The sequence below is a fragment of the Heterocephalus glaber genome, unplaced genomic scaffold (assembly GCF_053883595.1).
Source record: "Heterocephalus glaber isolate CG9 unplaced genomic scaffold, H.glaber_assembly_v1.0 deba00001805, whole genome shotgun sequence".
Taxonomy (NCBI): domain Eukaryota; kingdom Metazoa; phylum Chordata; class Mammalia; order Rodentia; family Bathyergidae; genus Heterocephalus; species Heterocephalus glaber.
This window is the reverse complement of record NW_028258480.1, coordinates 858,838-870,144: the sequence shown is the minus strand read 5'-3', so window position 1 is coordinate 870,144 and position 11,307 is coordinate 858,838. Positions and strand designations below refer to the sequence as shown.

The window sequence follows — 11,307 nt, the reverse complement described above, 5'->3', positions numbered from 1 at the left end:
TTTCTATCCATACATCAGCTGTGAAAACCACATCTGTTTAATTTATCATAGTGTGTCTCTATGTAACAATTAATTCACAACTAGATGAGAATTATTTATTCTCTTAGTATGTACTGCTTGCCAGCTATGTTTCACACTTTGTGTTGCTAGCAGCTTATCATATTTACATCAAAGATATCTATAAAATGATGGGAGATTAAGATTCAGAAATAATATGAAAATATTTCCAGCTTGAATGTGAAGTCTCTGTGTTTTCCAGAATTGAGTGCAAATTGTATTAAGCAAACAAGAGAGACAAATTAATTATAGTGTATGCTTAAAGTAGCACAAATAATGTAAATGATTGTCAGACACTGATCAATTTGTTTCAGACCTTGTGTCTTCTAAATGAAAGACACATTGAGACAAGCATGCATCTTATGAATCTAAAATCAGACTATGGAAACTGATAATATCTCTTACTCGAGAGAGTGAAAGAATGTCAGGGTAAGGTGGAATTTGATTTTGTGTATGTATTGGGTGCAGAATTCACATTCATTGTTTATCTTGAATCATTCTCACTATTATCCAGGTAGTCTAACTTCTTGCATAGACCAAAACTTTCATGGAGTGCAGGCCAGAGGTTCAGCTAACAGCTGTTTTCTGGGCTTGTTATTGATTCTTTCTAAGTGGACCAAACCTTTAGATATCAGGGGAGACCCAAGAATGAACATTCAATGATAGGAGAATGAGGTTCAAATTCATTGTCCACTTGGCTCAGGAATCCCAAGGATAAAGGAGAGAAATGTGTGAGAGACCTGTGATTTCATTAGTTTCAAAGGGGAAACAGCAGTCAGATGATAATGAGGTAAAGTGATGGATAGAGTCACCAGAGACCAAAACATAAGCGATATACCCTACATAATATAGGATAGGATGCTTTCTCCTGAGTCTATTCTGAAGACTCTAAAATTGAAAATAACATGAACTACATTGTTGTGGATTTTAGTGATCTACTCTGTTTTGAAATTTACTTGAATCTGATATTATACATTGGGATATTTATCTTTAAGGAACAATACTCAATTGACTCAACACAGAATAATTCGTTGTTGCAGGGAGGCTGTAAAGAACTTGTTTCCCTGTCTTGCATGGGTGAGTTCTTAGTGCTTTCTAGCTATGCTTCTTGCCTAAGCTCAGGCTGTCAGAGTGAGTGGCATTCCTAAGAAGATGGATTTATGGTTTTTCTACTTTTTGATGAATTTAAACATACAGTAGCAACATGCAAAAGAATGGAAAAGAAGTCAAGCAGTAAAAACGGTAAGAAAAAGACAAAAAGTTCCGTTCATTTAACTCACTGACCTGAAGAAAACATCACTGTTTTCTCAATTTCCTATCCTCTATTGACCCAAAGTTCCAAAATCAGTGAATGACTAAGGAAGTCTGTCTTCATTTTTATTACTAAGCAGAAATGTAACCAGTGGAAAATAGCATGGTTTTAGGGAAATTTTAAATATCTGAAATATCTCAGGAACTCCTACTATAATTTTTAAAAATTTGTACATTTAAAACCTTGATCAGTCATCCATAGGAGGAAATTTTGACTGCAAAATCTTAACAAAGTGAGGGGGAGTAAACCAGAAAATATTAGAATAAAGAGGAGATGGAAGCATGTACTTCACACTGTGAGATGAAAAACAAATCATATTTTGGAAATGATGCACATTAATGAATGTGATTTCTACAAAAGAGTTTTCAACAATAGTGAACACATTTTCTTGTCAAGACACACGTGGCTATATCACTAACTACAAGTGTATTCTGGAGTATTAATGAAGCTCTAAGCACAACAAATCTGTTTATTAGGGATCACATCCATTATTGACAGGATCATTCTGAATGACCACATAGTTTAAGAAAATGAGAATTACACTGGCTGAGTATAAATTTAGACTCCATTAAGATAAGTTTATAATTGCTCACAAGTTGCCCTTTTCTACCTTAATTTTATCCTGTGCTACAATGAAATAATAATCCTGCTTATCTTATGAGATTTAAATAAAATAATACAGAAAAAAATAAACAGTGTTTGTAGAGCTTAGAAAATCATCAAAAATCTTTGGTATATTTTAAAACTTATTAAATTTTACTTGGCAGTGTTTTCCTTGTATGGTTAGCATGTCTGATGTATTTTATTCTTTTCATTCTGTGAAGCTTATACTCTCAGTATTACATTATGGGAGCAATTTTCTCTTTGGGAATGAGAGAATAAAGATGTATTATTTTGTTCCTCTACTTTTGGAGGTTCCATTCTTGAGGTTCACACATGAGATTGTATCAAGGAAGATGACTTTGCCTAATACATCTGTGCCAGGGAAATCCAGAAATAAGCAATGTGAGGTTGAAGAAGGTCAAATATTTTGGTATCACAAGATCTTCATGGTAGTTTTACCAGAACTTAACTGAAGAACTCTTACATTTTGCTAAAGTCATCTAGCACAAACAATCTTATCAATCTTGGGAGATTTCTTCCTTGCCTCCTTCACTGCTTTGTGATGAAGCTCATGTATCAATTGATGGAAGGACACTTTGACAGTGTTATAATGTTCTGTGAAAATACGATGTCTTTTCTTCCTATTTCATGTTATCTATGAAAAGAGGCAAACAGGAAAGGGAAGTGGGAGGGGCAGGGGAAAGGAAAGAAGGGAATGGAATTAATATGAGAAAATGAAAAAATGGAATCAAAGTCTTTTTAAATAGGGAGGGATGGAGGGGTTGAAGGGAGAGCAGGGGAAGGGGGAAAAATAAGAACCGAGAGAGATTATGTAAAGGTGCAAATTTCCAAAGATGAATGTCATTATATCATATACCTAAAATGTACCAATAAAATTCATTTAAAAAAAAGAAAATATGGTGTCTTGTTATTGCTTATCACATTGAACCTATTTTAAATGAAACTAGGTGGAGCAGGGCACTAAAAATGCTTTTGTGTATGGAGCTCAGTAGATTCTCTATCTCCAATATCAGCAAAGGTATTGAACTATGTTGCTCCCATGTTCTAATCTTAGAGTGTCACATAATTTGTTTCTCTAAATGACAGAAGATTGACTACCTTTTCTCACCTTCTGAGCAATAGTTTGATGGTTAGCTTTGCACAGATTAGTCTATTGCTTAATAGTCTGAGACCATGGAAGGGGTGAAGAGTTTGAATGAGAGTAAATACTAATTTAGATATAGGCATCCCTGTATAAATTTTTAATTGGCAGATCTAGGCTAGACATAGCTCTGAGTTTCCTTTATGGTCCTATATTTGGTCTGATGACCTCTTTCAAGGAGAAAACCTCAATTCCATTTAGACTACTTAAGTTTACAGTTCAGATCTAAAATGTCGCCCCAGGGTCTCTAACGTTCTCACTTGGGCTTTCAGAAGGCGAATGGATCATGGAGACACTGTACTCATTGGCCGACTAATCATGGATGAGTTCTCAGTTAAATGTCCTGCTAAGAGGTGGGTCTCTGGCGTGTGCCATTGCAGGGTCCCTCTCTTTCTCTGACTCTTTTGCTCTCTCTGTTTCTGACCACCAAGTGAGGAGCAGTTTTCCTCCATGTGCTTTTGCCAGGATCTGTTCATTTGGTTCCCTCTGATCATGGACTGAAATCTCTGCCACAGGGAGCCGAAATTAACCTTTGTTAACTTGCAGGAGTCAAGTATTTGGTCCTAGCCACAGCAAGGCTGACCTCAACACTAGATCTAGGGTGGACATCTCTTTCTTTTTAGTCTCATATTTGCCTTCATCACAATGTGCAATGAGTAAATCTTATTTCCTTTTACATCAATTGAAGTAAAATTATTCCTCTGACTGAATTGCATGGCTAGAAAAATTCACATACTACTTCTGGTGTTCCTTGATTTTGTTATTCATTATTATTAATATTTTTTTCTGATTAATACATGAAAACATAAAAATTCCATATCTTTGTGGGAAATTGTGATGTTTCACACATGTTTATATTGTATAAATTTAAAAATTAATCATATTTGTTTCCTGAAATATTTGTTTCATATGGTGAAAACCTTCCATATAATTTCTTCTGGTGTTTTGAGTTATATGCCACATAACTGTTAACTATACTTATACTATGGATAATAATTTCTACTATAACTATGTGAATCTCTTTTCTAGGTATTTCCCCTGTATTGTTTAATCTACTCTTTTTCCTCAAGGATGTTCATTTATTTTTATAATTTGATTCTCTTAAAATGGAGTGAATGACTTGAAAATGAACAATAAGTGATACCAGGAAATTAGCATGATGTATAAACCAGAGTATACATGGTGCTATCCACTATTTCCACCTTAGTCATAAAATTTTAAGCACCCCATCCTTTGAGTTTCAAAATTTTTCCTTGTTTGGCAATGTCAAATTTTAATATTCAATATTTTAAAAGTAATCTTCTTGTACCCAGACAGTGTTATAAATTCATTCCATCATCATTTCTCCAGAAGTTCTAAACAGAAGATATCTTTTCTTTAATTTAAAATAATGACAACCTCTCAAGCATATGTCATTGTAATTATTTAATGGATAGTTAGTGTCAAAAGTCATTATAGTGGCCGAGGATATAGCTCAGTGGTGCCGCAGCCTGCCTCGCAAACACAGGGTCCTGAGTTTGATCCCTGGCACACACACACAAAAAAGTATTTATAGTCAATGGATAATAAATCCCTTCTTTCAAAGTCATTAGTAGAGAACAGAACAAATATTTATCCACAGATATTTTGATGTAAAGTCTAAGACAATTTTTGCGAGGCTCTCAAATTTCATGCTTCAGTTAGAATTTATAGGTGTCATTAAAACATATAAACTATTCTACCAAGTATTCACCTGACCAAACACAAAGTTTGATCTTCTCTCTTATTGCAGCTGAAATGATCAAACACATGAAAGAGGCCAAGGCAGAAACCAAGCAGAAGTGACAGAATTCGTCCTCTTAGGACTTTCTGACAACCCAGATCTGCAAGCCTTCCTCTTCGCACTGTCTCTGCCCATCTACGCAGCAACCATGGTGGGTAACTTGGGGATGATTGCGCTGATAAAGCTGGATCCCTGCCTCCACACGCCCACGTACTTCTTCCTCAGCAGCTTCTCCTTTGTGGACGCCTCTTACTCTTCCTTTGTCACCCCCATGCTGGGGAACCTCGTGGCTGAGAGGAAGCCCAGCTCTACTTCTTTGGCTCCTTCCTGGGAACTGACTGCTTCGGGCTGGTGATGAGGGCTTGTGATCACCATGTCACCATTTGGGACCCTCTGCTGTACCCAGTGATCATCTCTGAGAGAATCTGTTGTATGTTAGTGGCTACGTCCTTCGCAGCAGGGTTGGAAATGCAACTGTGCACACAGGGATGACTTTCAGGTTGTCCTCCTTCAGCTCGAATAGGATCAACCATTTCTACTATGACACCCCACCGCTGCTCAAACTCTCCTGCTTTGACACCCACATCAATGGCATTGTGATCACGGCTCTCTCCACTTTGTCATCAGCTGTGTTATGATCGTCCATATTTCCTACCTATGTGTTCTCATCGCTATATTGATGATGCCTTCCATGGAGGGAAGGCACAAAACCTTCTCCACCTGTGCCTTTCACCTCATGGCTGTCACCATTTTCTTTGGGATGATTCTCTTCATGTACTTGTGACCTACATCCAGCTGCTCAATGGAGCAGGACAAAGTTTTGTCTGTATTTTATACAGTAGTGATCCCCATGCTAAATCCTCTCATCTACAGTTTGAAAAATAAGTATGTGAGAGTCCCCGAACAAGGTCTTAAAGCAATACCTATTCTTAAGTCAAGTTACCCAACTTCTTATGTAGATGATATATTTCATATTTATTTTTGAGTGCTAAAATGCCTTCTATGTCTTATGTTTAAAAATGAGATATGTTTCTTAATCTGCTAAATATTACATGTATCTACATAGACCCCTCTGATGAGTAAGCACAGTGGATGAACGAGGTATGGGGTAATAGTATTGACACACTTAGACTTTACTGACTTAGATTCACATTTCAAGTTCAGTATCTAGCTTATCACAATCTGTTCTTATCATATCTGATTGGTATCTTTGGTTAGGTTCAAGGAAAAGAGGCTTGGAAGCAGACTTTTTATTGAGGAAGTGTGTCAGAGACTGTTCTCTTGAGCAACACCTGAATTTTTAGTGAAGCTAGGTCAAATGAATGAGGTTGAACTGTGATGAGTTGCTGAGCAGGACTGATCCAGTCTCAGACATAGCTCTGGAGCTGGGATGCCATTCAGAGGTGTTTCAAATTTGTAACCCCACAGTCCTCAGTGTGAAGTGTGGGTTCCTCAGCAGCCGGACTACCTTGGGCAAGATAAGTCCTTTCAGCAGGGCAGTTAAAAGGGTGGAAATCAGCTGTGATTTGTCAGCTACCAAAACTTTTGGAAGCGGGGAATAAATAATTCAGCCATGGAAAGCACATCTGGGTGGTGGACCACAGAATATACAACAAATAATAACACTTCCACTCATATAGCTCTCAATAATACCAAATGTTCTAATAATAACCACAACAGTAATTGGAAAAGGTGTTCATCATTCCCTGACTTTATGTATCAATTGCAATAATTTGAAGGTAATAATAAGTGTGTTTTGTGTTTTTTGTCTACTGCTTTCAAAGTTTCATGTTTCATAAACATTTGTCAAATAAACTGTCCATTAGCTATTGTAGTGGAGTGTGCATCATGGCTGAAGCAATTGGACAACAGCCTTCTTTGGCGTGATTGCCTGGTAAGGAAAATCTAAGTCATGATTTGGAATTAGGTCAGTGTCTATCCCTATGTCTTTCCATTCCGACCTCTGCAGCAGACTATGAAGCAGAATGTCTGCACTCCACGTGCTCTAAGTGAAACCATTTTATCCTTAAACAGAGACCACAAGGGAGATATTAGCTCATCCTCACCCCTTAGAGAGTGCTTTCCTCTATCAATGACTTACACTTTCCACAGTGAACTGAGACAGGTGAACTTGTGCCCCATTCTCCTCCTCCTCTTTTCTTCTTAATCTCGTTCATGTCCTAGAGGAAAACATCTACCCTTACCTTCTGAATCATCAGTTTGATTGAAAGTTTTTCATTGTTCTTCACCCACTCTTATTTCCAATATCACTCATTATCGAGCCGAGATTCCATGGTCCAGCATATGGAGGCTCATTTTCCATCACTTAACTCCACAGTCTCATGTTCAGCAAAGTGACAAGGATGGAGTGATGTGGTTCTCACCAACTTGATTAAATTTATTTCTTCTCTGTGTCTTCTACTGGAGCTTCTTGGCACCATTACAGAAAACCACTCCACTTTCCTTCGCTGATCTCAACTAGTGGCAAGGGACATAAGAAACCTTGTGGCTGGAGCCTGGCCCCAGCCCCCACATTCAGAAGTCAAGATCAGCCCCACAGCCAGGCTAATCCTACGGCAGACTTGAGTGCTCACCCAGCACAGCTTTGGGCTCTGACTTGAACATTACCCCAGAGCTGTGGGCAGCACCAGAGGAATTTTATTGTTTTTCCTTATTGTTGTTTTGTTTATTTCATTTTCCTTTTTCCATCTGGGTTTTTTTGTCATTTAGGCTTTTATTTTATTGTTTGTTTTGTTTTGTTTCTCTATTTCCTAAATTGTTTCTTGTTTTTTTTATTTAAAACATTTTAATTATTAACAAAGCATCTTACACTTGGTATAATTTTGAACCATTTCTTCCTATTTCACAATATGTATTATACATTTTGGTCCTTATTTACACTGGAGAGACAATGCAATGTTTACACACGTGTGTTCAATTTATTTCATTTAAAAGTGTTGTTTCAAGGTGTGTCCATTTACCTAGAAATGTCTCAGGTTTGTCCTTCTTTATGGCTGAATAATACTCCATTATATAATAAAACTACATCTTTATCCACTCATGAGTTGATGGGCATTTGGCCTGAAGCCAATATTTAGCTATTACAAACTGTGCTGCTATAAACATGAATATGGATATATCACTGTGGTATGATTCTTTTAATTCTTTTGGGAAGATACCATGAAAGGGGAATAACTGGGTCAAATGCAACCTCTAGTTTTAGTTCTCTGAGAAATCTCCACACTAATATCCACAGTGGTTGCAGCAGTCTATACTCCCACCAATAGTGGAGCAGGTTTCCTTTTTCTCCACATTCCTGCCAGCATTTGTTACTGGTTGATTTCTTAACAGTCATTCTTTCTAGAGTGAGATGAAATCTCAGCATTGTTTTAATTTGCATCTCTTGAATGACCAGTGATGTTGAAAATTTTTTTTAATGTATTATTTGCCCTTTGTACTTCTTTATCTGAGAAGTGTATATTCATTTCAGATTCCCATTTTTCGATTGGGTCTTTAAATTTGGGGGGGGTCTGATTTTTTTCAATTCTTTATATGTTCTAGACATTAGTCCTTTGTCTAAGGAAAAACTGGCTAAATTTTTTTTTCCACTCTGTGGGTTGTCTTTTCACTCTGTTGTTGAATTCTTTTGCTGAGAAAAAGCTTTTCAATAAGATGAGGTCCCATTGTTGATTCTTTGTAGTACTTCCTAAACACATCCAGCCACCTTACCTTTGACAAAGGGGCCAAACACCTGCACTGGAAGAAAGACAGCCTCTTCAATAACTAGTGCTGGAAAAACTGGCTTTCCACATGCTGAAGACTAAAACTACACTCATGTCTTTCACTATGCACTAAACTAAAATCAAAATGGATCAAAGATCTAAGTATTAAAACAGAAACACTAAATCTGCTGGAAGAGAGGTTTGGTAGAACTCTTGAGGATTGGTGTAGGCAAAGACTAGACAAACAAAACCCTGATCACACGGGAAATATTACAAAGAATCCACAACTGGTGTCTCGTCTTATTCAGCCACCATATATATGTGAGTTAAAGGAAATATAGATCTCCTCCTGAAGCCTGAATTGCTATCTACTTTCTCACTGGAAGTTTTGGCAAGTAGGAAAGCAGCTTTATATAGGAAAACGTGATTCACATACAGCTTTAGGAACAAAAGTAAACACAAGGGACCTCCTGAAGAATGGTAGTATGGACACACACTCCCTCACACACCACTGAAATGATTCCCAATACATTAGCCTAAAGTCACAGCCAATGTTACCCCAAAATACACCTGGACCACATCAGTTAGGGAGTTGGATTCACAGACTTGAACACTCATAAGTAGGTGATAACAATTTCTTTTAAAACCTGAGGCAAATAACCAATCTTTTTCAAATGGGCAGTTTTGTTGAAGAAAAATGTAATTTAAGTGTCAGAAAATGCAGCAGAAAATTTAAACCCTGAGGAGACTGATATATTTAAATTGTCTTGAGGGTTCACTTAGTGATGTAGTAGGCATTAAAACAACTGTCCCATAGTAGACTTCATAGTATAAATTATTTTATCATTAGGGAAAAAACTGCAAAAATAGTCTACTTACTTTGAACCTCAGGGTAGTACATTAATGAAAGAAGATGAGTTGGAAGTCTTCTTATTCAAATAAGTTATGTATAACATACTTACATTTATATTATTTATATTACGACCATATAGCACGCTTGTACATTAGCCAATACATATTCAGAGTTTCTATGCAAAAATATTTTCCAATATCAATATAATACTGGTTATTAAAACAATTAATCTTGAAGGAATTAATTGCAAGAACAAATGAAAAAAATGGCCACTGAGAATTCATGATGATAAATAAGTCAAGGATGTACATTTCACAACCCGGTAAAGATGCACTGTGTTATCAAACAGACTGTGTGGTGAGAAATGAACACATGCTAGACTGCAATTTTCTGGAAAAACTTTCCTCTGACCAAGTGCTGCATGGCCCAGATCACATCCTTGTTCCTTAGGCTATAGATCAATGGGTTCAGCATTGGGCTCAAAAAAGCATAAAACACTGCAATCACTTTAGACTCTGCCATAGACTTTGCTGACGGAGGTCTTAAGTACATGCAGAACAGGGTCCCATAAAAGATGGTGACCGTGGTCAGGTGGGAACCACAAGTGGAAAAGGCTTTGTGCCTGCCTTCTGCAGAACGCATCCTCAGGATGGCTGCAAAAATGAAAACGTAGGACAGAAGAATGATGGAGAGAGAGCTGGACAGAGTGAAGCCGGCTATGACGAACATGGCCATCTCTTTGATGCGGGTGTCAGAGCAGGCCAGCAGCAGGAGAGGAGGGTCCGCACAGTAGAAGTGATTGATCTCCAGGGAGCCGCAGAAGGACAAACGGAAAGTCAGCAGGGCCTGAGAGAGGCCGTTGAGGAAGCCGAAGAGATAGGGGAAGGAGACCAGGGAGACGCAGATGGCCCTGGACATTCTGCTACTGTAGTGCAGAGGGCTGCAGATGGCCACATAGCGGTCCAGGGCCATGGCTGCCAGGAGGAAGAACTCGGTGATGACCAGGGCGATGAAGAGAAGGCACTGCATGAAGCAGCCTGCCCAGGAGATGCTCTTGTGCCCAGAGAGGAAACTGTGCAGCATGTTTGGAGTGATGTTGGAAGAGTAGCAAATGTCCACGAAGGAGAGGTGGCCGAGGAAGAAGTACATGGGGGTCTGGAGGTGGGCGCTGGTCCTGATGAGCAGGATCATGCACAGATTTCCTGCCAGCGTGAGCAGGTAGACCAGCAGGAACACGGTGAAGAGCAGCTCCTCCAGCACAGGGTCGTCTGTGAGGCCCAGGAGGATGAACCCCATTGCTGGGGTGTGGTTCCGGGAGGACATTTTCCTATCCCTTGAAAACCAAAAGTGACAGTGAATTCCCCAAGAAAATTCATTTCTCTTCCATGTGTTTTAATATCTATTCATTTATGTTTTCATGTGTGGGACTATCACTTTCCTCAACAATCGAATCCTAATTTTTAAGTACCATTTCACTCTATAGCTCTATGTTATGTCTCTCTCAAACACCCATACTACACACAAGTTCCCTTATTGTCTTTCTCGCTCACATTTGTTCACTTGTTTATATTTATACCTGTGTATCATTCATACTCACATATGTATACCTGTCTTTTAATGATCTCTACATTGGTTATTTTTTCTGAAATTTTCTCCAATTAAGAAGCCAGATATTTTCAAATAAGAAACAAACAGCAGCCAGTCGACTCCATCATTCAACTGGATGAATGAAGAAAGTTCGATTTTAAGGGTCTCTCCTGTATAGTCCTGTTGTTTCAGATGATGAAGAAATGATGAACCATCAAATCTGCATTTTCACTTCCAAATCATTTTTGC

The 11,307-nt window shown here is 38.1% G+C and overlaps 1 protein-coding gene and 1 pseudogene across 1 annotated transcript; one reads left to right on the top strand and one right to left on the bottom strand.

Annotated features, from left to right (window-relative positions):
- Positions 1–3,413: 3,413 nt before the first annotated feature.
- LOC101716846 (olfactory receptor 5AP2-like) lies at positions 3,414–5,881 on the top strand (annotated as a pseudogene).
- A 3,965-nt stretch (positions 5,882–9,846) lies between these two features.
- LOC101701266 (olfactory receptor 5M10-like) lies at positions 9,847–10,794 on the bottom strand. Its single transcript, XM_004869794.2, has one exon. The coding sequence runs from the start codon at positions 10,792–10,794 to the stop codon at positions 9,847–9,849; it is 948 nt and encodes a 315-aa protein (XP_004869851.2).
- Positions 10,795–11,307: the final 513 nt, after the last annotated feature.

Coding starts and splice junctions, on each gene's coding strand:
- LOC101701266 (XM_004869794.2), bottom strand. CDS start 10,794: ATGTCCTCCCGGAACCACACCCCAGCAATGGGGTTCATCCTCCTGGGC.